This window comes from Bombina bombina, chromosome 1 (assembly GCF_027579735.1).
Source record: "Bombina bombina isolate aBomBom1 chromosome 1, aBomBom1.pri, whole genome shotgun sequence".
NCBI lineage: Eukaryota > Metazoa > Chordata > Amphibia > Anura > Bombinatoridae > Bombina > Bombina bombina.
In genome coordinates, this window is record NC_069499.1 from 935,270,277 (window position 1) to 935,298,016 (window position 27,740).

Sequence of the window (27,740 nt, forward strand, 5' to 3'; positions counted from 1 at the left end):
TTTGTTGTTTTTTATATACAAGTTTAATATATTAATTTCAAGGCATAGGATTATTTTTTCCATATAAATGTTCAAATCCATCTTTTTAATGTAAATACATTTCTATATATTTAGTTCTGTAATTTTGATAGGAGCAGTTGTCCATCTGTCTTTGTTCAAAGATCAACATCTTGTATGAACACATCTGTGTAAACCATAATGTTTAAACTGCTAATTGTCCCATCTTAAATCCTGAGAAACTCTGCCCTCGCAGCGACATGAAAATGGGCGGGAGAACTAGTGTACTGTAAAAATATAATAGGGCCACAAAGAAGAGCAAAACAAACATAAGTACAGAAATAACTTAAATTTTGAATTAGCCATATTGTTTTCATTTTGAATGTTACTGTACTGAGATACAGTAATAACAGCCCGTGTAACACACTGTTTTATTTGGGAGCTGATGCAGTATTTGAGTTGGTTATACAAAGTGCTCTATGTGCAAATGGTAATAAAGGATGTATCCTAAATCCTGGAGTTTGCCATGTTTTCCTGCTCCAAACACCATAGATAAGGTTTCCATTTGGGGATTGTCTCATACTTCAGGAATAGAGTGGTCCATGGATGATTTTAGCAGCCCTGAGGACATTCTAGATGAGGCAAAAAAAACAAAAAACATTTAAGTCCATTGCCAACTATTGCATGTTCTTCCACTACCAGAATAAGTGCACTTTTCCCAGCCAACAATCTTTCAAAGTCTCTTTACCCACCCTGTCACCTTTTTCTGTGCAAAGATTTACACCCATTGCCACTAATATTATTACACTGGTCATGCACCCAGCGGCCATTTTGTCTTGCAGAAGAGTCCATCAGTATAATCCAATATATCATGTAATACCCAACCAACACAAGTCTGCTTTGTCAGTATTAAAACTGATTAAATCCTATCTTACCGTTTAATAATGTGTTCATAGATGACACTAGGTATCACTGTAACTGTGACTGATTGTCCACATGATGTCAAAATTTCCCCAATCTGACGATCCTAAAAAAAAAAAAAAAAATATGTTGGTGGGGCCAACAATATGCACAGTAACTAAAATATTCATATTCATGCTTCATGATACACAAATTTACCTTGAGCCCAATCACATTCTGCCCATTTACTTCACATAGGTAGTGGTTAGTAAGCAACCCATTCCTGGCAGCAGATCCATCTTTTACCAAAGAGGTAATTAGACCTTTCTTATGTATGAATCCAACATGTCCATTACTGTCCTTCTGTAGGGTGACAGTGCGCTGGAAGGGCCTGTAAACAGAACATTTGCTCAATACAGATGTTTTTAAAATTCAGGGGGTTATGCCAATAAATATACCATCTAGACAAGTTACATCACAGTTCTTTAAATTAGACTAGTTTCTTGGGTTGCAAGACTTACCGGTCACGCACTACCAGACTGATCCTGTCTTGTCCTGCTTTTTTTAATGCTTTATGAGCTTTGTCAGCACTCCACCCTGCACAACTCTGACCATCAATTTGCAAAATCTGATCTCCAAACCGCAATCCAACCAGAGCAGCTGGAGAATTCACCTGCACCAACTGTACAAATATACCCTATAAAGAGAAAATGGCTTTAGGTCATTATTCAGTTCTAAATGTACAGCCTCAACATTATACATCCTTTAATGTCACTCATGACAGAGCAAGAATAGAAGATGATTTATGACCAAATGGTTAATGCCATTCCTTTACTTGGTGAAACCTAGAACCTTCAAACCAATACTTTTTCTCTTGTAAGGTGTATCCAGTCCACGGATTCATCCATTACTTGTGGGATATCCTCTTTCCCAACAGGAAGCTGCAAGAGGATCACCCACAGCAGAGCTGTCTATATAGCTCCTCCCCTAACTGCCACCTCCAGTCATTCTCTTGCAGCTCTCGACAAGGGATGTAGCTAGAGAGATGTGGTGAATTAGTGTAGTTTATCTTCAATCAAAAGTTTATTTTTAAACGGTGCCGGCGTTGTACTGTTTTTTTACCTCAGGCAGAAATTAGAAGAAGAATTTGCCTGATGTTTTTGATGATCTTAGCAGGTTGTAACTAAGGTCCACTGCTGTTCTCACACATAACTGAAGAGTATGGGGAAACTTCAGCTGGGAGAACGGCCTGCAGAATTAACTGCCCTGAGGTATGTTCAGTATATTTTTTTTCTAGAGGATGATAAGAACTAGAAAATGCTGACAGTGCCTGATATAGTTAAGGTAAGCCTGATTGCAGTGATTTAATAAACGACTGGCATCATGCTTGCAGTAAAGGGTAATTTTCATATTACTTTCTATTATGGCTTAGTATGTAAAATGTTAGCATATATATAAAGAAAGTTTTTTACTGAGGTGATAAATCTTTATTTGGGGCCGAGTTTTCCACATGGCTGTTATTTTACTCCTAGGAATAGTTTTTTAAGGCCCTCTGACTTTGTGTGCATGGTGGGAGGGGCCTATTTTTGTGCTCTAATTGCGCAGTTGTTTTTACATTCTGAGACATCCAGCTTCCCTGAAGGAGTTCCCTGACATATTGGATCTCTGTAAAGGGTTTTTGTGCCTACAAAAGTCGTTTTATGGGAAGGTAGGAGCCACAGTAGAGCTGTGGCAGTTTGCTTGTGACTGTTATAACGGTTTTTACCGTTTTTTTGCTTCGTTTTTGAACCTGAGGGGTTAATCATCCATTTGCAAGTGGGTGCAATGCTATTTTAGTCTTTTATATACACTGTAAAAATTTCATAGAGTTAACTGCTTTTTTCACTGTTTTGCAGTTTTTGTGTTTGTTTTTTTCCCTTAAGGGCACAGTACTGTTTTTTATATCTGCTTTTTCACATTAACTAAAGTGTTTTCAAAGCTTGCTGGTCTCATTACTAGTCTATTAAACATGTCTGACATAGAGGAAACTCCTTGTTCATTATGTTTAGAAGCCATTGTGGAACCCCCTCTTACAATGTGTACCAAATGCACTGATCTTACTATAAGTTATAAAGACCATATTCTGGCTTTAAAAGATTTATCACCAGAGGAAATTGACAAGGGGGAAGTTATGCCGACTAACTCTCCCCTCGTGTCAGAGCCTTTAACTCCCGCTCAAGGGGCGCCAAGTACATCTAGCGCACCCATTGCGTATACTTTACAAGACATGGCGGCAGTTATGAATCATACTCTTACAGAAGTATTGTCCAAACTGCCAGGGTTACAAGGAAAGCGAGACAGCTCTGGGGCTAGAACAAATACAGAGCTCTCTGACGCTTTAGTAGCTATGTCTGATATACCCTCACAATGTGCAGAAGCCGAAGAAGGAGAGCTTCTATCTGTGGGTGATTTTTCTGACTCGGGGAAGACACTTCAACCTGATTCTGATATGTCTACATTTAAATTTAAGCTTGAACACCTCCGCATGTTGCTCAGGGAGGTTTTAGCAACTCTGGGTGACTGTGACGCCATTTTAGTCCCAGAGAAATTGTGTAAATTGGATAAATACTATGCAGTGCCTGTTTACACTGATGTTTTTCCAATACCTAAGAGGTTTTCAGAAATTATTACTAAGGAATGGGATAGACCAGGTGTACCGTTCTCTCCCCCTCCTGTTTTTAAAAAGATGTTTCCCATAGATGCCGCTACACGGGACTTGTGGCAAACGGTCCCTAAGGTGGAGGGAGCAGTTTCTACTCTAGCGAAGCGTACAACTATCCCTGTCGAAGACAATTGTGCTTTTCTAGATCCAATGGATAAGAAATTGGAGGGTTACCTTAAGAATTTTTTTTTTCAACAGGGTTTTATTCTCCAGCCCCTTGCATGCATTGCCCCTGTCACTGCTACTGCGGCCTTCTGGTTTGAGTCTCTAGAAGAGGCTCTACAGGTAGAAACCCCATTGGATGATATCCTTGACAAGCTTAAAGCTCTTAAGCTAGCCAATTCATTTGTTTCTGACGCCGTTGTTCATTTAACCAAACTAACAGCTAAGAACTCAGGTTTTGCTATTCAGGCGCGTAGGGCGCTATGGCTTAAATCCTGGTCAGCTGACGTTACTTCAAAGTCTAAGCTTCTCAACATTCCCTTCAAGGGGCAGACCCTATTCGGGCCTGGACTGAAGGAGATCATTTCTGATATTACTGGAGGAAAAGGTCACGCCCTTCCTCAGAATAGGTCCAACAAATTAAGGAGCAAACAGCCTAATTTTCGTGCCTTTCGAAACTTCAAGAGTGGCGCAGCTTCAACTTCCTCTAATACAAAACAAGAGAGAAATTTTGCCCATTCCAAGCCGGTCTGGAGACATAACCAGGCTTGGAACAAAGGAAAGCAGTCCAAAAAACCTGCTGCTGCCTCTAAGACAGCATGAAAGATCAGCCCCCGATCCGATAACGGATCTAGTAGGGGGCAGACTTTCTCTCTTCGCCCAGGCTTGGGCAAGAGATGTCCAGGATCCCTGGGCGTTGGAAATTGTGTCCTAGGGATATCTTCTGGACTTCAAAGCTTCTTCCCCAAAAGGAAGATTTAATCTCTCACAATTATCTGCAAACCAGATAAATAGAGAGGCATTCTTACATTGTGTTCAAGACCTCCTAGTTATGGGAGTGATCCACCCAGTTCCAAAGGAGGAACAGGGGCTAGGCTTCTATTCAAATCTGTTTGTGGTTCCCAAGAAAGAGGGAACCTTCAGACCAATCTTAGATCTCAAGATCCTAAACAAATTTCTCAGGGTCCCATCCTTCAAGATGGAGACTATTCGAACCATCCTACCTATGATCCAGAAGGGTCAATGTATGACTACCGTGGACTTAAAGGATGCTTATCTGCACATTCCGATACACAGAGATCATCATCAGTTTCTCAGGTTCGCCTTGCTAGACAGGTATTACCAGTTTGTGGCTCTTCCCTTTGGGTTAGCTACGGCACCACAAATCTTTACAAAGGTTCTGGGGTCACTCCTAGCGGTCCTAAGAACGCGGGGTATAGCAGTAGCCCTTTACCTAGACGACATTCTAATACAGGCGTCGAATTTTCAAATCGCCAGGTCCCATACAGACATTGATATATTTAATATGTTATCTGCATTTCACTAATATCATCTAAATGTTATAGAAGTCTGAGTCAATTTCACCAGCTTTGAAATGGCCAGCTAGAAAACCCTAAACACACCCAGAGAATATCATGTTCCACTTCCTCACCAGCAGTACAATACATATTTTAAACTGCTGCATATCATTGCAACCATTTAAAACTAGTTTTCTCACCTATTGTGGGCTAGATTATAAGTGTTGTGCTTAAAGGGACATGATACCCAAATGTTGAAACACACGAAGAAAAAAGTTCTCTATCCCCTCTCACAAGAGTTTCCTTCCTAGGAACTCTGATAGATTCTGTAGAAATGAAGATTTACCTGACAGAGGCCAGGTTGTCAAAACTTCTAAATTCCTGCCGTGTTCTTTATTCAAATTCTCGCCCTTCAGTGGCTCAGTGTATGGGAGTAATCGGCTTAATGGTAGCGGCAATGGACATAGTGCCGTTTGCCCGCCTACATCTCAGACCGCTGCAACTCTGCATGCTCAGTCAATGGAATGGGGATTACACGGATTTGTCCCCTCTACTAAATCTGGATCAAGAGACCAGGGATTCTCTTCTCTGGTGGCTATCTTGGGTCAATCTGTCCAAGGGTATGACCTTCCGTAGGCCAGATTGGACAATTAGTAACGACAGATGCCAGCCTTTTGGGCTGGGGTGCAGTCTGGAACTCCCTGAAGGCTCAGGGCTCATGGACTCAGGAGGAGGCACTCCTTCCGATAAACATTCTGGAACTAAGAGCGATATTCAATGCTCTTCAGGCTTGGCCTCGGCTTGCTGCGGTCAGGTTCATCAGATTTCAGTCGGACAACATCACGACTGTAGCTTACATCAACCATCAAGGGGGAACAAGGAGTTCCCTAGCAATGTTGGAAGTTTCAAAGATAATTCTATGGGCAGAGGTTCACTCTTGCCATCTATCAGCTATCCATATCCCAGGAGTAGACAGACTTTTCATCCGGGGGAGTGGGAACTCCATCCGGAGGTGTTTGCACAGTTGATTCAACTTTGGGGCAAACCAGAACTGGATCTCATGGCGTCTCGTCAGAACGCCAAGCTTCCTTGTTACGGATCCAGGTCCAGGGATCCCAAGGCAGCGCTGATAGATGCTCTAGCACCGCCTTGGTCTTTCAACCTGGCTTATGTGTTTCCACCATTTCCTCTGCTCCCTCCTCTGATTGCCAAGATCAAGCAGGAGAGAGCTTCGGTGATTTTGATTGCACCTGCGTGGCCACGCAGGACTTGGTATGCAGATCTGGTGGACATGTCATCCCTTCCACCATGGACTCTACCGCTGAGGCAGGACCTTCTACTTCAGGGTCCTTTCAACCATCCAAATCTAATTTCTCTGCGTCTGACTGCTTGGAGATTGAACGCTTGCTTTTATCAAAACGTGGTTTCTCCGAGTCGGTCATTGATACCTTAATTCAGGCTCGAAAGCTGTCACCAGGAAAATCTATCATAAGATATGGTGTAAATATCTTCATTGGTGTGAATCCAAGGGTTACTCATGGAGTAAAGTCAGGATTCCCAGGATATTATCTTTTCTCCAAGAAGGATTGGAGAAGGGATTGTCAGCTAGTTCCTTAAAGGGACAGATTTCTGCTCTATCTATTCTTTTGCACAAGCGTCTGGCGGATGTTCCAGACGTTCAGGCGTTTTGTCAGGCTTTAGTTAGAATCAAGCCTGTGTTTAAACCTGTTGCTCCGCCATGGAGTTTAAATTTAGTTCTTAAAGTTCTTCAAGGGGTTCCGTTTGAACCTCTACATTCCATAGATATTAAACTTTTATCTTGGAAAGTTCTGTTTTTGGTAGATAACTCTGAAACTCTTCGAGCCGAAGAGATATCTGCCTTGCAGTGTGATTCCCCTTATCTGATCTTCCATGCAGATAAGGTAGTTTTGCGTACCAAACCTGAGTTTCTTCCTAAGGTGGTATCTAATAAGAATATCAATCAGGAGATTGTTGTTCCGTCACTGTGTCCTAATCCTTCTTCAAAGAAGGAACGTCTATTACACAATCTTGACGTGGTTCGTGCTTTAAAGTTTTATTTACAAGCTACTAAAGATTTTCGTCAAACATCTGCATTGTTTGTTGTCTACTCTGGACAGAGGAAAGGCCAAAAGGCTTCAGCAACTTCTCGTTCTTTTTGGTTAAGAAGTATAATCCGCTTAGCTTATGAGACTGCTGGCCAGCAGCCTCCTGAAAGAATTACAGCTCATTCCACTAGAGCGGTGGCTTCCACATGGGCTTTTAAAAATGAGGCTTCTGTTGAACAGATTAGTAAGGCGGCGACTTGGTCTTCGCTTCATACTTTTTCTAAATTCTACAAATTTGATACTTTTGCTTCTTTGGAGGCTATTTTTGGGAGAAAGGTCTTACAGGCAGTGGTGCCTTCCGTTTAAGCGCCTGCCTTGTCCCTCCCTTCATCCGTGTCCTATAGCTTTGGTATTGGTATCCCACAAGTAATGGATGAATCCGTGGACTGGATACACCTTACAAGAGAAAACAAAATTTATGCTTACCTGATAAATGTATTTCTCTTGTGGTGTATCCAGTCCACGGCCCGACCTGTCATTTTAAGGCAGGTGTTTTTTATTTTTACTACTGCACCCTATAGTTTCTCCTTTCTCTTGCTTGTCTTCGGTCGAATGACTGGAGGTGGCAGTTAGGGGAGGAGCTATATAGACAGCTCTGCTGTGGGTGATCCTCTTGCAGCTTCCTGTTGGGAAGGAGAATATCCCACAAGTAATGAAAGGCCCCGTGGACTGGATACACCACAAGAGATAAAATTTATCAGGTAAGCATAAATTTTTTGTTTTTTCAGAAGCCCCTCCTTATCACTTCAGTCCCACAAGTTTTTTTTTTGTTTTTTTTATGGTTCTGAGACCAATAAACTTTTATATTACATATTTAAAAAAATTCATGGACACATGTTTAAGAAGAACAGCCAGCTGGCCATCCTCTCCTGGTTCTTTGACATGATCAAATTCTTATCAGGGACCTTCACTGAACTTTCCATACATCTGAAACTACTCTCTCAAGGCTTATCCCAGACTTGCCTCTTCTAAATCTGATATATTATTAAATCCTTGATCCTAACATCTGAAGGCTGCCCTCAGTCTGCCCTTAAAGGGACATTAAACACTAAGTAAATGCTAGATAGAATGATGCATTCAAAGAAAAGATTAGTCTGTGACTAACATGTAGATGTATTTTTATAGTTTCATTAGCTATTTAACTATTGACAAAATAAATGTAAATGTTTTAGTGTCTATAAAACAATGGGAGCTGCCATGTTGTAACTTAGGTTATCTTCTCTGATGTGATCATTTAGGGACAGTTATAAATAGGTCACTAGAGTGTGCAGCCAATGGTTGTGTGGAATATAACAGTGTTCTGCTCATCCATTTCTAACAGGAACTGAAATATTTCCTATTTAAAAATGGAATTACAGGAAAAGGGGACAAATTAAATAATGAAAGTATATTGCAGAGGTTTTTTATATATACCATTTATACATTTATAATAACATCTCAAATTGTTATATGTCCCTTTAACATAGAAGACAGTTCGCAAGCTTGTCACCACACATACATATATTTTCTTGTGGAATCCTTGGTGCAAGGCTTTCTTTTACTCTGAATCTCCCTCATTTCCTGGCATTTATTTAGGTGGATTTTGAGACTGGTTTAGCTAAAGGCTCCCTTAAAGTTTTTTAAAGGGATAGTCTAGTCAAAAATAAACTTTCATGGTTCAGATAGGGCATGCACTTTTAAACAACTTTCCAATTTACTTTTATCATTAAATGTGCTTTGTTCTCTTGGTATCCTTTTGTTGAAAACTAAACCAAGCTAGGCTCATATGCTAATTTCTAAGCCCTGGAAGGCAGCCACTTATCTCAGTGCATTTTAATAATTTTTAACAGATGGACAGTGCTAGTTTGTGTGCTGTATAGATAAACATTGTGCTCACTCCAGTGGAGTTAATTATGCATCATCACTGATTGGCTAAAATGCAAGTCTTTCAAAAGAACTGAAATAAGGGGACAATCTGTAGAGGCTTAGATACAATGTAATCACAAAGGTGAAAAGTGTATTAATATAACTGTGTTGATTATGCAAAACTGAGGAATGGGTAATGAGAATATCTTATTGTTTAAAAAGATATACTGTCCCTATATCTCTTTATGCAGCATCTAGCTTTCTCCCTGAAGTCTCAGCACATTCTGTGTCTTCTTTTCATACTCCTGTCCATCCCTGGGACCTTGACCTGTTCTTTACTTACAATAGACCCCTTTGAGCCAATGCTTCTGTCTGTCACACTTTCAAGATACTTTTCCTTATGGCAGTTATTTACATACATTGTATCTCTAAGCTGGATGGCCTTTCCTGCAAACCTCCTAACCTGGTCTTCCACAGGACAAGTTAGTCCTGCATACTGTTCCAGACTTATTACCAAAATCATATTCTATTCTTATTTAAATTGCAAGTTTGTTCTTTTACCCTAAATCTGAATGAGTCTATTCTCCACGCTGTGGCTTTGGTAGATGCTCTTAAATAGTATGTATCCACAAAGGCACCCTTCAATAAAGTTAAATCCTTTTTTTGTTTTAGTTTGGGATTTTCATAAAGGTCTCAAGGTACTCAAAGCCATGGTTTCATAATGGTTTTCTCTCCTATTACTATAGCCCATCATTCAGCAACCCTCCCCTTTTTCTATTACTAAGCATTCAAGACTAGATCAACTGTTTTTTTTTCTTTTATTTACAGGTATTTTTTTTTATATATAGTTTTAACTACATTTAATTTATTTGCGGTTACCGAAGACACAGAGAAATTACATGAAAGTTAGTGTAAAATTAAGGTGCTAGAAAAAAATGGGGAGCTAGACACACACAGAAAAATATATGTAGAGTAATTGCATTGAGCATTGGTTCTTTAGATGTTTCAAGCTCTACCAGTAATCGCTCATTAATACATCTTGTCAGTTTTTTATTTTCTTGTTTGCTATGTCCTATCTATCCTTTCTGCTTTTGTCTTCTCATTATTTACCTTGTCTACAGCTTTCAGCCTCAGTCCCACCTTCCCGTGTTCATCTTTGCAGAGAATCATCTCCCGGATTCCGACTTTGATCTCTGCTCTTCTCAGCCCAATACTATTTCCTGTCACTGGAGCCACCAATCCATTTTCCAGAGTGTGGGGGACCACCACTGCCTGTTAGAGGAGGTTATTGAAGAGTTTCAAAACATCAGAGAATGTAGAATCAGTTGTGGTGAGATTAATGAAAGCTCTTTGTCTAAATGGAGCAGTAATGCTAGATATTAACATAATGCTGACAACAATGGAAATGGGCACTTACGTTGGACTCTACGGGCAATAGGGACATGTTCAGCTTGATTTCTTCATCACTTAGTGACAGTCCCATGTAGTTGGAGATCTCCTCTAGGTTGGGGTACAGACCTGGATAAGAAAAGTACATTGATGCATGGCATGAAAATAAAATGTGACATAAAAAAAAAAATATCAGCTCTCCTTTACTTCCAGTCCTGAGCTTTAAAACTAACTTGACATCAATGAGTGTTTAGGACCCACATCTATACATTGAGTTTAAAATAACCATTTATTTAAATAGACAAATTCAATTTATTGTTGGGATTTCATAAAGTTAGCAGGTAATACTATAAATTGTATTATATCCTGATAGTTTAATACTCTATTACTTGTAGAATGTGTTCCGTGCACTTTTCATCTGCTGCATTATATTATAAAACGTTAAAAAAAAAAATTGCTTTATTCTCCAGTTAATCAACGTATTGCAAGTGAGCTGGCGCTTAAGTGAAACCGCCAACTTTAAAATTACAGTTTATTTTAAAATGACCAGTAGACAGTGAAATAAACATTCTGCCTCTGGGTTACATATAAAGGGGCGGATTTAGAAAGGGCCGAATGGCCCCTGTTTTTGCGCAAGCTTTCAGGCTTGCCGGAAATAGAAGTTAAGAAGCAGCCGTCTTAAGACTCCTTAACTTGTCTGCTGCTTTTTAGGCTGCGGACATCAATCCGCCCAATCGCATACGATCGGGTTTATTGACACCCCCTGCTAATCTGCAGGGGCCGGCATTCTACACAATGATTTATTTATATGTACAAGATCTCAGATATGTCCTTTGTTTGGCCACAGTTTTTCAGAGACTCTGTAGCTGGACAGTAACTAGTAGCGTCTATTCTTCGTTACACTACATACAGCTTGTTATAACTGTAGTGTACTGTATGATAATTGAAAGTACTGCAGCAACATAAGAGGGAATCATCACATGACATTTTGCCATACTCTTTAAAACATACAATTTTGTCACTATACCGCCATATTAAAATGTCTGACTGCATCACATTAGGATTACAGACAAATGTATATGGCAACAGCACCAATACAGTTTTCATGTCACTGCTGCCACATGATTACAATCATACACCGTATGATTAGAATTCTCATGTCACTGCCCTATAATATGATTACAGTCATCCTGTCACTATAACAATATATCTACAGTCATCCTGTCACTATAACAATATAACTACAGTCATCCTGTCACTATAACAATATAACTACAGTCATCCTGTCACTATAACAATATAACTACAGTCATCCTGTCACTATAACAATATAACTACAGTCATCCTGTCACTATAACAATATAACTACATTCATGCTGTCACTATAACAATATAACTACAGTCATCCTGTCACTATAACAATATAACTACAGTCATGCTGTCACTATAACAATATAACTACAGTCATCCTGTCACTATAACAATATAACTACAGTCATGCTGTCACTATAACAATATAACTACATTCATGCTGTCACTATAACAATATATCTACAGTCATCCTGTCACTATAACAATATAACTACAGTCATCCTGTCACTATAACAATATAACTACAGTCATCCTGTCACTATAACAATATAACTACAGTCATCCTGTCACTATAACAATATAACTACATTCATGCTGTCACTATAACAATATAACTACAGTCATCCTGTCACTATAACAATATAACTACAGTCATCCTGTCACTATAACAATATGGGGCTGATTTATTATAGTGCGAGCGGACATGATACAATGTAGTTTATCATTGCACAAGCAGTTCTTGTGAGCTGCTTGTGCAATGCCGCCCTTGCAGATTTGCAGCCAATCGGCCGGTAGCAGGGGGTTTCAATCAACCCAATTGTATGCGATCGGGCGGAGTGATGTCCGCAGCCTCAAAGCAGGCAGACAAGTTATATTGTGACTATAACAATATAACTAGTCATCCTGTCACTATAACAATATAACTAGTCATCCTGTCACTATTGTCACTATAACAATGTAACTACAGTCATGCTGTCACTATAACTATATAACTACAGTCATTTTGTCACTATAACAATATAACTAGTCATTCTGTCACTATAACAATATAACTAGTCATTCTGTCACTATAACAATATAACTACAGTCATTTTTTCACTATAACTACATCCATCCTGTCACTATAACAATATAAGTAGTCATTCTGTCACTATAACTACAGTCATTTTGTCACTATAACTATATAACTACAGTCATTTTGTCACTATAACTACATCCATCCTGTCACTATAACTACAGTCATTTTGTCACTATAACTATATAACTAGTCGTTTTGTCACTATAACTACATCCATCCTGTCACTATAACAATATAACTAGTCATCCTGTCACTATAACAATATAACTACAGTCATGCTGTCATTATAACAGTACAGCTTGAAAAAGGCCATTGCTTCACGGCCGAAACGCGTAGCTAACTACTGCAATAACCACAAACTTCTCTAAGGCTAAAAATCACCCCATTAAAGAGCCGAAGTCAAGTTTTACCTTTTTGACCGCAAGCGGTTTTGAAGAAGATTGAAGACAAGAGACTACACTTACAAAACGGAATAATAGTTGGGTATCCTCCACAACTGCTTTAACACCGTATTGCAGAGAGGAAAAGCACCCAGCGGAAAGGAATTACAACCACTACAAGTATCCAACACATCAGAGACTCCACAATCCGTGAGAAAAACCAGCAGAGCGGAAAAACCTCACCTAGATCTACAACCAGGCTCCAGAATCGGCTAAGAGACAGTAAGTAAATATCACACCGCTCCTTATTGTTCATCCCTCTTTAGTCCGTAGAGCTCTGGCAACGCCAAAGAAGTACTGACTTTGTAAATACTCACACCACAGTATACCATAAAGACAGAGTCCAAAAAACCATTCAAGGATACATTAACTAATATATTAAAAAACCACTCAAGGATACATCAAAGGACATAGTAAAAAACATTCAAAATCCACCGGTGGTAAATTTTAAAGTTTTGTATGCTGTTTCTTATGCCATTTTTTACGCTATCTGAAACATTTTTTATTCACCATTGAAATCTTTATTATCATCGAAATCTTTTATTATTACTGTCTTTTTTCTTTTTGTTATGTTATTTTATTTATATACCTTGACATATGGCCTCCATATAGAAAAACTGGCATCTAAACTTTATCCAAAAATAGGTGCCCTGTACAGAAACAAATCCTGCCCTACTGTAAAGGAAAAGATTGTACAGCAAATGCTGATGCCAATCGTGGATTATGGGGATGTAGTATATGCACCTGCACCGCAAACTCACCTTAATAAACTTAATACATTGTATAACTCGTTCTGCCGCTTTGTGCTACAATGTAACTACAGGACCCACCATTGTTATATTCTAAAAGAACTAAACTGGCTGTCGCTGGAATCCAGACGCACCCTCCATCTTTCCTGCCTAGTGTTTAAAAGCTTTTCTGAGAAGCTCCCACCCTACCTGAGCAGTATGCTCTCACCGGTTATTCCCACCTCCTATAACCTCCGATCCAGTACCAGCACATTATTTAGCGTGCCTCAATACAAAAAGAAAGCAGCTCGATCCTCCTTTTCCTACAGAGCACCACAATTATGGAATGACCTCCCTTACACTTTCATACCTTCCCCATGCCTAATATCCTTTAAGAAATCCCTCTCTACATATCTCAAAACAGAATGCACCTGTCATTGTTGATTATATATTTCCTACATGTTCTATGTTAAAAAAAATTGTGCATATATCATGTATACAATGTTTTGTGTACCCAGGACATACTTGAAAACGAGACAAATCTCAATGTATCTTTCCTGGTAAAATATTTTATAAATAATAATAATATGCTGACATATTTCTATATTATACTAGTGGCAATCAATTCATATTTTCACACATCAGACTAATTCAGGCAATTACACTAGGTGTTTCAATGTACTAGGTGCAATACCCGGATCAGTCTTATATCAGTCTGGTTCATCAGAAAAAGTTTTCACTAATATATTACACCCTCACAGATTCATTAATATATTACATCCTCCCTGATATCAAGTACCCTAAAGAACATCCCTTACAGCCATAGAAAGATATGATTTTTAATATTTGTTCTTATTTATATATTATCTGGTAAATAAAAATTATCATTTTTAATAATTATATGAGTCCAGTGAAGTTTTTGAAACTAGTTCATCTTTAGCAAATCACATAGGTTTCAGCATTTATTTGCGCCTTATACTCCTAAACTCCTTTTCTCTCACACTATAACAATATAACTAGTCATCCTGTCACTATAACAATATAACTAGTCATCCTGTCACTATAACAATATAACTACAGTCATCCTGTCACTATAACAATATAACTACAGTCATCCTGTCACTATAACAATATAACTACAGTCATCCTGTCACTATAACAATATAACTACATTCATGCTGTCACTATAACAATATAACTACAGTCATCCTGTCACTATAACAATATAACTACAGTCATCCTGTCACTATAACAATATAACTACAGTCATCCTGTCACTATAACAATATAACTACATTCATGCTGTCACTATAACAATATAGCTACAGTCATCCTGTCACTATAACAATATAACTACATTCATGCTGTCACTATAACAATATAACTACAGTCATTCTGTCACTATAACAATATAACTACATTCATGCTGTCACTATAACAATATAACTACAGTCATCCTGTCACTATAACAATATAACTACTGTCATGCTGTCACTATAACAATATAACTAGTCATCCTGTCACTATAACAATATAACTACAGTCATCCTGTCACTATAACAATATAACTACAGTCATCCTGTCACTATAACAATATAACTACAGTCATCCTGTCACTATAACAATATAACTACAGTCATCCTGTCACTATAACAATATAACTACATTCATGCTGTCACTATAACAATATAACTAGTCATCCTGTCACTATAACAATATAACTACAGTCATCCTGTCACTATAACAATATAACTACAGTCATCCTGTCACTATAACAATATAACTACAGTCATCCTGTCACTATAACAATATAACTACAGTCATCCTGTCACTATAACAATATAACTACATTCATGCTGTCACTATAACAATATAACTAGTCATCCTGTCACTATAACAATATAACTACAGTCATGCTGTCACTATAACAATATAACTACAGTCATCCTGTCACTATAACAATATAACTACAGTCATCCTGTCACTATAACAATATAACTACTGTCATGCTGTCACTATAACAATATAACTAGTCATCCTGTCACTATAACAATATAACTACAGTCATCCTGTCACTATAACAATATAACTACATTCATGCTGTCACTATAACAATATAACTAGTCATCCTGTCACTATAACAATATAACTACAGTCATCCTGTCACTATAACAATATAACTACAGTCATCCTGTCACTATAACAATATAACTACAGTCATCCTGTCACTATAACAATATAACTACAGTCATCCTGTCACTATAACAATATAACTAGTCATCCTATCACTATAACTACAGTCATGCTGTCACTGTTAGATACAATGCCCTCAATCTAATAGCTGTTTTCTTCTTACAAATGGAGGTGAGCAATGTGGGACCTACCTGGTGTTGCTGTCCCACTGGCTGGCATTATGGCTGCAACCTGGGGCCTCTGGATAACTTGGTTAGACTGAGCCTAAAGAGAGGAATAAAGAAGACTGTCAGCTACAGCAACTTAATAAGAAAGATAACAACGAATGTTATAAAAAAAAATGTATTTTGTAATTTATATTATAAAGAGTTCAATGTGGGTTTTTATCTATACAGTTGCCCTCTCTCCATCTCATTTCTGCTGGTGCTAAAACTCAGACAGATGGGGAGAGGGCAATGAGAATTGCTTGGAAGGGTTAAAAGGAGAAGCTTAAAAATTGATAAGTGGCAGATGTAGTTTCAAAAGCTTTGAAGTGCCAAGTCAAAGTCAAAATTACACTTTCATGATTCAGACAGAGCATGTGATTAAAAACAACTTTCTATTATTATTAGTTTCTTTTTTCTTCTTTTATATCCTTTCTTGAAGAGTAAAGCTATGTAGGCTGATATGAGCTCAGTAGTGTGTATATGTCTTTAGCAGTGTTGTATCTATGTATAACACTATAGAGTTGCAAACTGCTGCCAGAGGCTAGAGACACGGGCATGCTCCTGAGCTCACCTAGGATTACTCTTTAACAAAGGATACCAAGAGAATGAAGCAACATTGATAACAGAATTAAATTGGAAAGTTTGTTAAAATGTGTTGCTATATCCAATCCATTGAAGTTTAATTTTGACTTTAAAGTTACAAAAAAATATATATAAAATTAAAAACTGGAAAAAAATGTGAAGCTCCTGTTCTGTAACGTGCACACTAAACGGAAGAGCTTGATACAGGTATTAAAAAGCCAGCAACCTCACTGGCCTGTAAGTGTGCACCGTTTCTGAAACAAGGTGTGAGAATGTGTGTGCTCCAAAATGGCGGCACCCACTATGAAGAGTTTCACCATCTGCAACCTTTAAGGTGTAAAAATAGGAGAACCATTTTGAAGTGAGCTGCATTTACACGAGGAAAAGCTACAGCATAGTAGGTTAGTAACCAAGCTGCTATAATTGTGCTTAGCAATTGAATGTCCCTTTAAAGAGACAGGATGGGGCCAGGAAAGTATATGGAAGAAAAGTAAGGCTGAAAAAAAAGTGGATATAGGGATAACAACATAAATAAAAATGTTGTAGAGCAATTGCACAGGTGTCTGGGTTGGCAAAACTTGTAATTATGATGCTGCTTTACTTGTTGCCACTTATATTTTCCATAGGTATTATTTTGTTACGACAAACATTTAATGCTGTATCTGGAATAATGTTGTACACACTGAGAGTGCTGCACATGGAAATGTTGCCTGTGGTGTCACATGGCCAAATTGTGGAACCCCTTAGTGAAGTGTGGTATCCTCCATTTAAACTACTGGCTGCACTTTTTTATATGTTGCAGAATTACAGGTAAGATTTTATATTAGACATTCATAGAAACATTGCAAATATGGCAGCAGTTCAATAGTGTAGTGAGGAGGTAAAAGGAATGTAATGGGATAAGAGACAAGAGTATACTGATGTAGTACATAGGGGTGAGGTAGCAATGTATGAAAGGCTACAGAGAATCTGTGTGTGGGAGGGGAGCAAATTGATGGAATAGGGAACAGTCAAGTAGGGGAACCAAGCAAAGGACAAGGAGCAATAATGCTGGGAAATTAAGTAACATGACAGACAAGGACAAGAACTTACTTTGCAAACAGAAAAACATAAAGGAGGTTCTCGGGCACCTTGTAGTAACACAGTAAGTTACTATTTAGGTACATAGATGAAATCTCACCTGCAGGGCTCTGTCCACCTTGAGGTCCTCTAGAGATGGGTAGAGAGACATTTTAAGTGAACTAGCAAGTAGATTACAGTCTTCAAATTGGGATGTGCACTCTGTGTACTAAGGAGAAAGTCAGGAGTTAGATGGGGTTATTACTGTTAAATTATATCAAAAGCCATACAGTATATGTATAAGCTTTACGCTCTCCAGTATAGGAAGGAGGTATCAGGGAGAAAATGGTGATTTAAAGGGACAGTAAATGTTATATATTTCTGAAATGCATTGCATAGTAGATATTTATAATGTGCACTGTCCCTTTCACATTAAAAAACAAACAAACCCAAAAACAATAAGTACTGTTATATAAAGTTTCCCCAACCAATAACACTTTTCACTATTATGTAACTGTGGAAATGGCTGTTAGCTTTCCATTTTAGAGTGAACTGCAACATTTAAAATGAACAGTATTCTATGTTCTTTCTTGAATTGGAACTCTTAGATATGAATAGTGGGAACAATTCACTAAGCTTCCACACCTTCATGGGTTTCACAAGCCCCACCCGCTTTACCATGTGTTACCTTATTCTATAAAGCTGATTCACTAAACCTCCGCTCTCTAGTGAATCAGCTGCATAGAATGACATTGGAACTAGCACAGATGAACAAAATAATTCCCATGCTAAGTGCACTATAAACACTGATGATGACTTTGTATTAAAGGGACAGTCTAGGCCAAAATAAACGTTCATGATTCACATAGAGCATGCAATTTTAAACAATTTTCCAATTTACTTTTATCACCAATTTTGCTTTGTTCTCTTGGTATTCTTAGTTGAAAGCTTAACCTAGGAGGTTCATATGCTAATTTCTTAGACCTTAAAGGCCACCTCTTTTCAGAATGCATTTTAACAGTTTTTCACCAATAGAGGGTGTTAGTTCACGTATTTCATATAGATAACTTCTCGTGCACGAGCACAGTGTTATCTGGGAGCAGGCACTGATTGGCTAGACTGCAAGTCTGTCAAAAGAACTGAAAAAAAAGGGGCAGTTTGCAGAGGCTTAGATACAAGATAATCACAGAGGTTTAGGAGCCAGCCCATTTCTGGAGCACTATATGGCAGCAGTTGTGCAAGAATGGTATCCATCTGCAAGAGCACTAGAGGGCAGCACTATATCCTGCCATGTAGTGCTCCAGATGCCTACCTAAGAATCTCTTCAACAAAGAATAACAGGGGAACAAAGCAAATTTGTTTATAGAAGTAAATTGGAAACTTTTTTAAAAATTGTATGCTCTGTCTGAATCACAAAATATTTTATTTTGGGTTTCATATCCCTTTAATCTTTGTGCTGATGATATGCTAATACCGTTTTCATCTTTTACGATATCCACATCTAAGTTACTCATTAAATATCAAATATTGTTGCGCTTCTCACAATCCTCCGACTGCCCCCTTCATACTCTATTCTTTTTTTAGTCATTTAGATGTGGCATCCAATCAAAATAGTTGCTGCACAGTTTGATGGCCGCATTCGGGCAGCGCTCAGGAGCTAGTGGAGGTGCTTCACTTCCAGCGATGGCGTGGCGCTAGGTGACGTCACAAGCAAGGGAGCTTAGAAAAAACTTTCGTATTCGCAAAGGGATCTGCTGCACAATAATGGATTTTGCGCATGCAAACTTTTTTTATAAGCTCCCTTGAAGCATTGTTACACAAAACCGTTACGCCGAGAATGGTTTCCCCAGTGTTTCTGGTTTCCCCTGCCTCTCGGCAAACATCAGAACTCACCTCCATTCAGCTGCTCTCAGTTCAGCCCCTGTAGCTTATCCTGCCCCATTCAGCTAATAATAAAGATATAAGGACTGCAGCTCCCATCACTCACATGGGGCAGCTACAGGGGCTGAGCTGAGAGCAACTGAATGGAGGTGAGTCAGAGTTCTGATGTTTGCCGAGAGGCAGGGGAAACCATTCTCAGCATAACAGCGGATAAGCCTGACAGCAGCATTTAGTACAGGGCAAAGTGGAGATAGGTTACGTAACCTATCTCCACTTTGCCCTGTACTAAATGCTGCTGTCAGGCTTATCCGCCTCACCTGTCCCTCCTCTGCTGCTTATAAAAACATGACAGCCTCCACAGCAACACGTGTGTGGAGGCTGCCATGTTGCCAAGCGTTTGAGTCAGCAGAGCACTCAAAAAACGCCCATCCTCTCACTTGTAAGTGTGAAGAAAATGCTCCAAGCGAGTCCCAGTTTGCTTGGAGCGCTGCCCGAAAGTAGCCATTCATTGTTTAGAATGAGCAGTGGATATATGCATGCGCTTTATTATGTAAATCTTGGACGTTCTTATCCAATGAAAAGGATACTACTATGGTTTTATCATCTGGTGAATGCATAGGATTCTAGCACATGCGCACTTAAGCGCAAGGGGAATCCCCAGTGACATGCTAATAAACAGTGATTCTCAGCTTATATTCCTTTCCAATTCACTGTCTATTGGATGTGTGCCAGTAAGTGGATATAATGCAAGTGGACACTGTAGAGGGGTAGCAAAATTTGACGCTTTGTCTGCGCATGCGGGTTTAAGTGCATTAACTGTAAGTTAATCAATTTAGGAGTAACCTTTAATTCTGATGATATATGGAGCGGCAAATTATAGTTGGAGAAAATGTTTAGTTAATTTTATTTACATATCGAGGCTGTGCACGGCTCACACGTGCACACAAAGCATTGAGATTTGCTATCTAGCCATTGAATTTTGCTACACCTCTCAGTGTGCATGAGCGCACATACATCACCTCATTCCACAAATACAACATAAGTGGAATGCATGCACACTGAGAGGGTAGCAAAATTCCACGGGTAGCAAAAATCGACAGGACACCAGATCGAGTGCGCTTCAGGTCTGACGTGTTGAGCGGGTGGGACTGCTCTATACAACACTGCATTGAAGAAGGATGTTTAATACAGCTATGATTTACCATCACTTTAAATAATCCCCACAGAACTAGGGCAAGAATGCCATTCACAATATTACCATTATCACAAATATTTCCCCAAAGAAATAATATTAAGTTTTTGGTGAGCCATGTCCTTAAAAAAAAGCATATATCATTTTATTTGGCACTTAAAATATTAAGCACATTTATCATGTCTTAAACGATTACTAATGGTAACTAGGAAGATACATTTTGCATGATACAGACTGAGTAAACACAGCTCTGATAGCTACATAAAATAAGAAAAAAAATCACAATGCAATTATAGATTTTCAGCAAATAGTTATGAAGAATGTTACAAAAATTAGATAAAACTTTACAGGAATAGGAAAGTAAAATATACTTGCAAGATTCAGATAGAGCATGTCATTTTAACACTTTTAGATCCACTTCTGTTTTTTAAATGTACTTTTTTTTTCTTGGTATCCATTGATGAAAAAGAATATGTACATATCTTACACTTGTGGGAGCTAGCTGCTGATTGGTGCCAGTACACATCTGTCTCTTGTGATTGGCTAACTAGATGTGTTAAAGGGACAGTCAACACCAGATTTTTTGTTGTTTAAAAAGAAAGATAATCCCTTTATTACCCATTCCCCAGTTTTGCACAACCAACACAGTTATATTAATATACTTTTTACCTCTGTAATTATCTTGTATCTAAGCTTCTGCTGACTGCCCCTTATTTCAGTTCTTTTGACAGACATGCAGTTTAGCCAATCAGTGCTCAGTCCTAGGTCACTTTACGTGCATGAGCTCAATGTTATCTATATGAAACACATGAACTAATGCCCTCTAGTGGTCAAAATGTATTCAGATTAGAGGCAGTCTTCAAGGTCTAAGAAATTAGCATATGAACCTCCTATTTTTAACTTTCAACTAAGAATACCAAGAGAACAAAGCAAAATTGGTGATAAAAGTAAATTGGGAAGTTGTTTAAAATTGCATGCCCTATTTAAATCATGAAAGGTTTTTTTGGACTTGACTGTCCCTTTAAGCTAGGTCTCGGTAGTCCATTGCTGCTTCTTCAGTAAACAATATCAAGGGAATTAAGTAAATTTGATAATAGAAGTAAATTGAAAAGTTGTTTAAACAGTTATGTTCTATCTGAATCCTGAGAGAGGAAAAAAAATAGATTTCATGTCCCTTTAATACTGACTACAAAATGGAGAATTGCAAATCCAATAATGATAAAATACAATTTCCTAAATCAAGGTAGTATAGCAATGAATAAGAAAAGGTAAACAAGTGGCACACAAGTAACTGATCAATTGTTATTTATAGCAGAAAAACAAACCTAATCAATTAAAAGTGCATCAGCTTCCACATAGTGAAAAAACATTGATATTACATAAGTCTTGCATGTAACCTGAATCCAGAATTGTGCCAATTAATAAGTTATTTTTAGATTCATTTAATTAAATATTTATGTAATATCTAGCTTCTCCTTGTGGAAGTGGTGAGCCTTAAAGGGACACTAAACCCAAAAATGTATTACATGATTCAGGTAGAAAATACAATTTTAAATAACATTCCAATTTACTTCTATTATCTAATTTGTTTCATTCTATAGATATCCTTTGTTGAAGAAAGAGCCAATCACACGAGGCATTTATGTGCATCTACCAATCAGCAGCTATTGAGCATATCTAGATATGCTTTTAGCAAAGAATAACAAGAGAATGAAGCAAATTAGATAATAGAAGTAAATAATAAAGTTTTTTAAAATTGCATGCTCTTTCTAAATCATGAAAGAAAAAAATTGGGTTTCATGTCCCTTTAATTTGCCTGAGGTCTATATATAGTGAGCTCTATAAAGGAAGTATGTAGTTAAAAGGACATGCAAATCAAAATTAAAGTTTTATTATTCAAATTGAGCATTAAAAAAAAAAAATCAAATTTACAGCTTTCTCTTGGTATACTTTATTCAAATTTAAATCCTTCCAATGAGAGTATACTGAAGTAGGCAAGAGTGTGCACGTGTCTTGCGCTCTAAAGGAAAAGATCAGTTTCAACAAACAATACTAATACATTTGATTATAAAATTAATTGTAATTTTTTTATTGCACACTTTGAATCATGAAACTTTATTTTTTCCTTACATATCATTGTATCATAAATTAGAATCCATTCCTATGATTTATTAGTAGGGATGTACATTTTACCAGGTTGCAGAGAATATGCATTTTGTTTTTCTTGTATTAACTAAAGATAAATGTAATTGATAATGTTACATGTACACCCAGAAATATATATGTAAGCGATGGTTGTATTAGATGAGGATCTAAAATACTAGATACTAGGGAGAGATGACATGTGACTGTGGCATGTGACATAAGTAGGTGACAGAGGTATGAGAGGGCTTAATACTAGGATGTTTGAGGAGGTGATACAGGAATGATAGAGGTATTTGTATAAGATCATAATTATAACAGTTTGGCTGAATGAGAGGTAAAATGTGATAGGAATGAGAGAATTAGTTATAAGATATTATGTGCATCTATTAAGGGTTGATTTGATGTATGGATAATCTGATACAGTGAGACTGACAATGGGAGAAAATGATACAGGTATGAGAATGAAAGTGATGAATGGCTAATAGAATATGATACAATAGGTGCTATCTGTTTGAGGTGGTATAGCTTGCTGGTGCTACAGATAGGAAAGATATTAAATGTAAGAGGAGATGATATGGTAACAGTGTGAGGATGGTATTTAGCAAACTGTGGTACAAGTATGAGAGTAATATAGTTTACTATGAGGAATCAGGAAGTATGCTGGGGTTGATGAAAGGTTTAGAGGAGAGGTGATCCTGTAATAATTATGTTATATCTGCATATAACAGGGGGCCGGGGGTTCAATAAAGTATTACAGAAGAGGTAATGCAGGTAAGAGAGGAGGCATTAGGCTCTTATGGAAAGGAGATGGGTATGACTATGGGAGTTCATAAATAAATTACTCTAGTATATGCGCAGTATGATAAGGCGAGATGTGACTGTTAGACAAGGGAAGGGGGCATGCGACTTATTGTATAAAATATGTGATAGAACTATGAGGTAGGGGCAGTATGGTGGGGGAAGATTTGGATATGGAGAAACCAGATGTGGCATTAAAGGGACATAAAACCCAAAATTATTCTTTCATAATTCAGACAGAGAATACAATTTTAAACAACATTTCAATTTACTTCTGTTATCTAATTTGCTTAATTCTTTAGATATCCTCAGTAAAAGAAATAGCAATGCACACGGGTGAGCCAGTCACATGAGGCATCTATGTGCAACCACCAATCAGAAGCTACTGAGGCTATCTAGATATGTTTTTCAGGAAAGAATATCAAGAGAATGAAGGGAATTAGATAATAGAAGTAAATTAGAAAGTTGTTTAAAATGGTATTCTCTATCAGAATCATGAAAGAATAAATGTGGTTTTAATGTCCCTTTAAGTTAAAGAGATGATACAGACAAGAAGGGGAAAGTGCTTAGTAGGAAAGGATTTATGTAAAAAGTATACACGGTAATTCCAGTACTTCAGAATCCATAAGTGATACCGAAAGAGAAATGTTATGCAGGTGTGTTGGCTGTAATAAAAGTATGAGAAAGATGAATATTAAGGAACAAAGAGAAAACTAAATACAAAAAGACGGCTCTAATCTCACCTGTTCAGCTCTGTAGATTCCCTGACTATGCTCTCCCTTCCCTGCGCTCAGTCTTGTTATGTATCTGACGTGAAACAGGGTGGGGTTGTGACTGCAAATATGTCACAAGACTATTAGGTCACTCTGGGAAGTGAACAGGTAAAACGAGCCTGTGGAATGACAATGCAGCCTATGCCTTGAAACCCTGCAGGGACACGCACTGAAACTCCATACCAAGCGATCTGACAGAAAACCCACAATCAGAGCAAAACACAGGAGCCGCAACCAGTGAGGATATTTTACACCACTTCCTGGAAAGAACTACCCACAGCCCAAATGCTGAACACTTTACATGCACGTGCAACAGAACTATAGAAATACATATAGCCCGGCCATTAAAAGGATATGAAACCCAACAATGTTCTTTTATGATTCAGACAGAGCACATTATTTTATAAAACGGTTCCAATTTACTGCTATTATCAAATTTGCTTCACTCCCATGATATTCTGTGTTGAAGAGATACCTAGGTAGGCATCTGGAGCACTACATGACAGGAAATAGTGCTGCCCTCTAGTGGTCTTGCAAATGGATAATATTCTTGTAAAACTGCCCCAGAAATGGTCCGGCTCCTAAGTATACGTCCCTGCATTTCAACAAAAGATACCAAGAGAATGAAGAAACATAATAGAAATACGTTGTTTAAAATCACATGCTCTATCTGAATCATGAGAGAGAATTTGTTTTCGGTTTCACATGCCTTTTAGAAGTTAGATACAAGACCTTGTAGTAAAGACAACATAGCCACTGAAATACCACATAAAACGCATCCAATCCAATATACAATATTATGCCCGGTACCAACACATTGACAGGTGTATGCACATCAGTATTTCAGTTGAAGGTGTATGACATAAGCACACAGACTACAGAAATGTAAGCAATAAGCAGCGAGAATCGTTAGAAATCATTCACATGCCTTGGTAATACAACCCAGGAGGAGGAACTCATATAGTTATATAGAAATAATCCACCCACTTTGAACACAGGCAGTGAGTGCATTTGGAGGGAACGTCGTTCTGTGGAGGATTTGTTAGCACCTGATTTGTGAACCTCTATTCTATTTGTTTTCACTTGTGAAATATTCTAAAGCAAAAGTACATTCTACTTTATAATTATGACATGAGCAATTCTTTAGTAGGGCGTGTACTACCAACGTACATGTCAACATATCAGCAATTATGTTAATCTAAGCAAATATGTATTTAGACTCTAAATGATCAATTCTCTAGCAAATCGTAGTACCAGATATAAAGCTCTGGAAAGCCAAGTTATGCACCAGGTGATTGATGTTGGAAAAAAACTGTAGTATGGGGTATATTCCAGTCTTTTACAATATTATGTTAAAGGGACATGAAACCCCAATTTTTTTCTTTTGTGATTCAGAAAGAGCATGCCATTTTAAACAACTTTCTAATTTACTTCTACTATCTAATTTGCTTCATTCTCTTGATATCACTTGCTGAAAGGCAAATCTAGATATGCTCAGAAGCATCAACAAAGGATATCTAAAGAATTGAGCAAATTAGATAATAGAAGTAAATTGGAAAGTTGTTTAAAATTGCATGCCCTAGCTGAATCATGAAAGTTTAATTTTGACTAGATTGTTCCTTTAACAATCGAACGTATGCTTGAATTTGTTAGCGTGCCCAATATACATCTCAGATGATTTTGAAATTCCTACATTTAGATTGGGCAAATATTAAAGGGACAGTCTAGTCCAAAACAAATTTTCATTACTCAGATAAGGTATGTAATTTTAATCAATTTTCCAATTTACTTCTATCACCAACTTTCCTTTGTTCTCTTGGTATTATTAGTTGAAAGCTAAATCTAGGAGGTTCATATGCTAATTTCTAAGCCTTTGAAGGCCGCCTCTTAGCTCAGTGCATTTTGACAGTTTTTCACCACTAGAGGGTGCTAGTTCGTGTGTTTCATATAGATAACACTGTGCTCACGCACATAGAGTTCCTAGGAGCCAGCACTGATTGGCTAAAATGCAAGTCTGTCAAAAGAACTGAAATAAGGGGCAGTTTGCAAAGGCTTAGATACAAAGTAATTGCAGAGGTAAAATATATATTACTATAACTGTGTTGGTTATGCAGAACTAGGGAATGGGTAATAAAGTGATCTTTTAAAACAAAAAATATTCTGGTGTAGACTGTCCCTTTATTTACCAACAAGTAACAGGTCTTTCTGCAAACATTTTGCAGACCTTATTTACCCTGTATGTCACTGGTCTTCCTATGGGGATTGTGCTACTAACAGCGCAGTCTCACTGCCAGCAGCGAGACCACGCTATATCTGCAAACAAGGAGGAGGGGTTAATGTTAGAGTTGTGCACAGGCAAAAAAAAAAAAAATATGTTTGACAAATTTGTATTGGCCTAATTTCATTTGTATAGGCATTTGTTTTGTCAGAATATTCATTAACAGAAACATATTCCTTCAAGGGACAAGGAACCCAAAAAAATTATTTCATGATTCAGATAAAGCATACAATTTTAATCATGTTTCCAATGTACTTCTATTATCTAATTTGTTTTGTTCTCTTAGTATCCTTTGTTCAAGAGAATACCTAGTTAAGCTCAGGAGCAGCATTGCACTACTGGGAGCTAGATGCTGATTGGTGGATGCACATATATGCCCCTTGTCATTGGTTCACCCAATGTCTTCAGCTGGCTTCCTGTAGCGCACGGCAGCTCCTTCAGCAAAAAAATACAAAAGTCTTAAAGCAAATTTGCTAATTGAAGTAAATTAGAATGTTGTTTCAATTTGTATACTCTATATGAAGAAGCATGAACGAAAACAAATTGTAACAAAATCTTATATATCTAATATCTTTTATATCATCATATGGCACTTTTATTGGGTTTTACATATTACAAAGCATTAATCTGTAGCATTATGCAGCAATACAAAATATGATACTTGTCAAGTACACAAATTGGTAGAAAGTATATTATTATTATTATTATACAGAGTAAAAGAACAACAACAATGGAATATTTTTATTAGTTAACATAACTAGGTTCCATCCAGCAGTGTTATAGTCTGCGTTATGTCTTCACTTATTATCAGGTATTTATAGAGCGCTAACAGGTTCTGCAGCGTATGAACATAGGTGGTATATAAAAACAATTATAG

General features: G+C 37.7%; 1 protein-coding gene across 1 annotated transcript; it reads right to left on the minus strand.

Moving 5' to 3' along the window:
• Positions 1 to 24,635, minus strand: SDCBP2 (syndecan binding protein 2). Its single transcript, XM_053700617.1, has 9 exons — positions 24,556 to 24,635; positions 17,918 to 18,025; positions 16,141 to 16,213; positions 10,447 to 10,547; positions 10,140 to 10,301; positions 1,419 to 1,594; positions 1,117 to 1,288; positions 933 to 1,024; positions 1 to 629 (listed from the first exon to the last, which is right to left on the minus strand). The coding sequence occupies exons 2-9, from the start codon at positions 17,966 to 17,968 to the stop codon at positions 575 to 577; spliced, it is 882 nt and encodes a 293-aa protein (XP_053556592.1). The 5' UTR covers positions 17,969 to 18,025; positions 24,556 to 24,635; the 3' UTR covers positions 1 to 574.
• Positions 24,636 to 27,740: the final 3,105 nt, after the last annotated feature.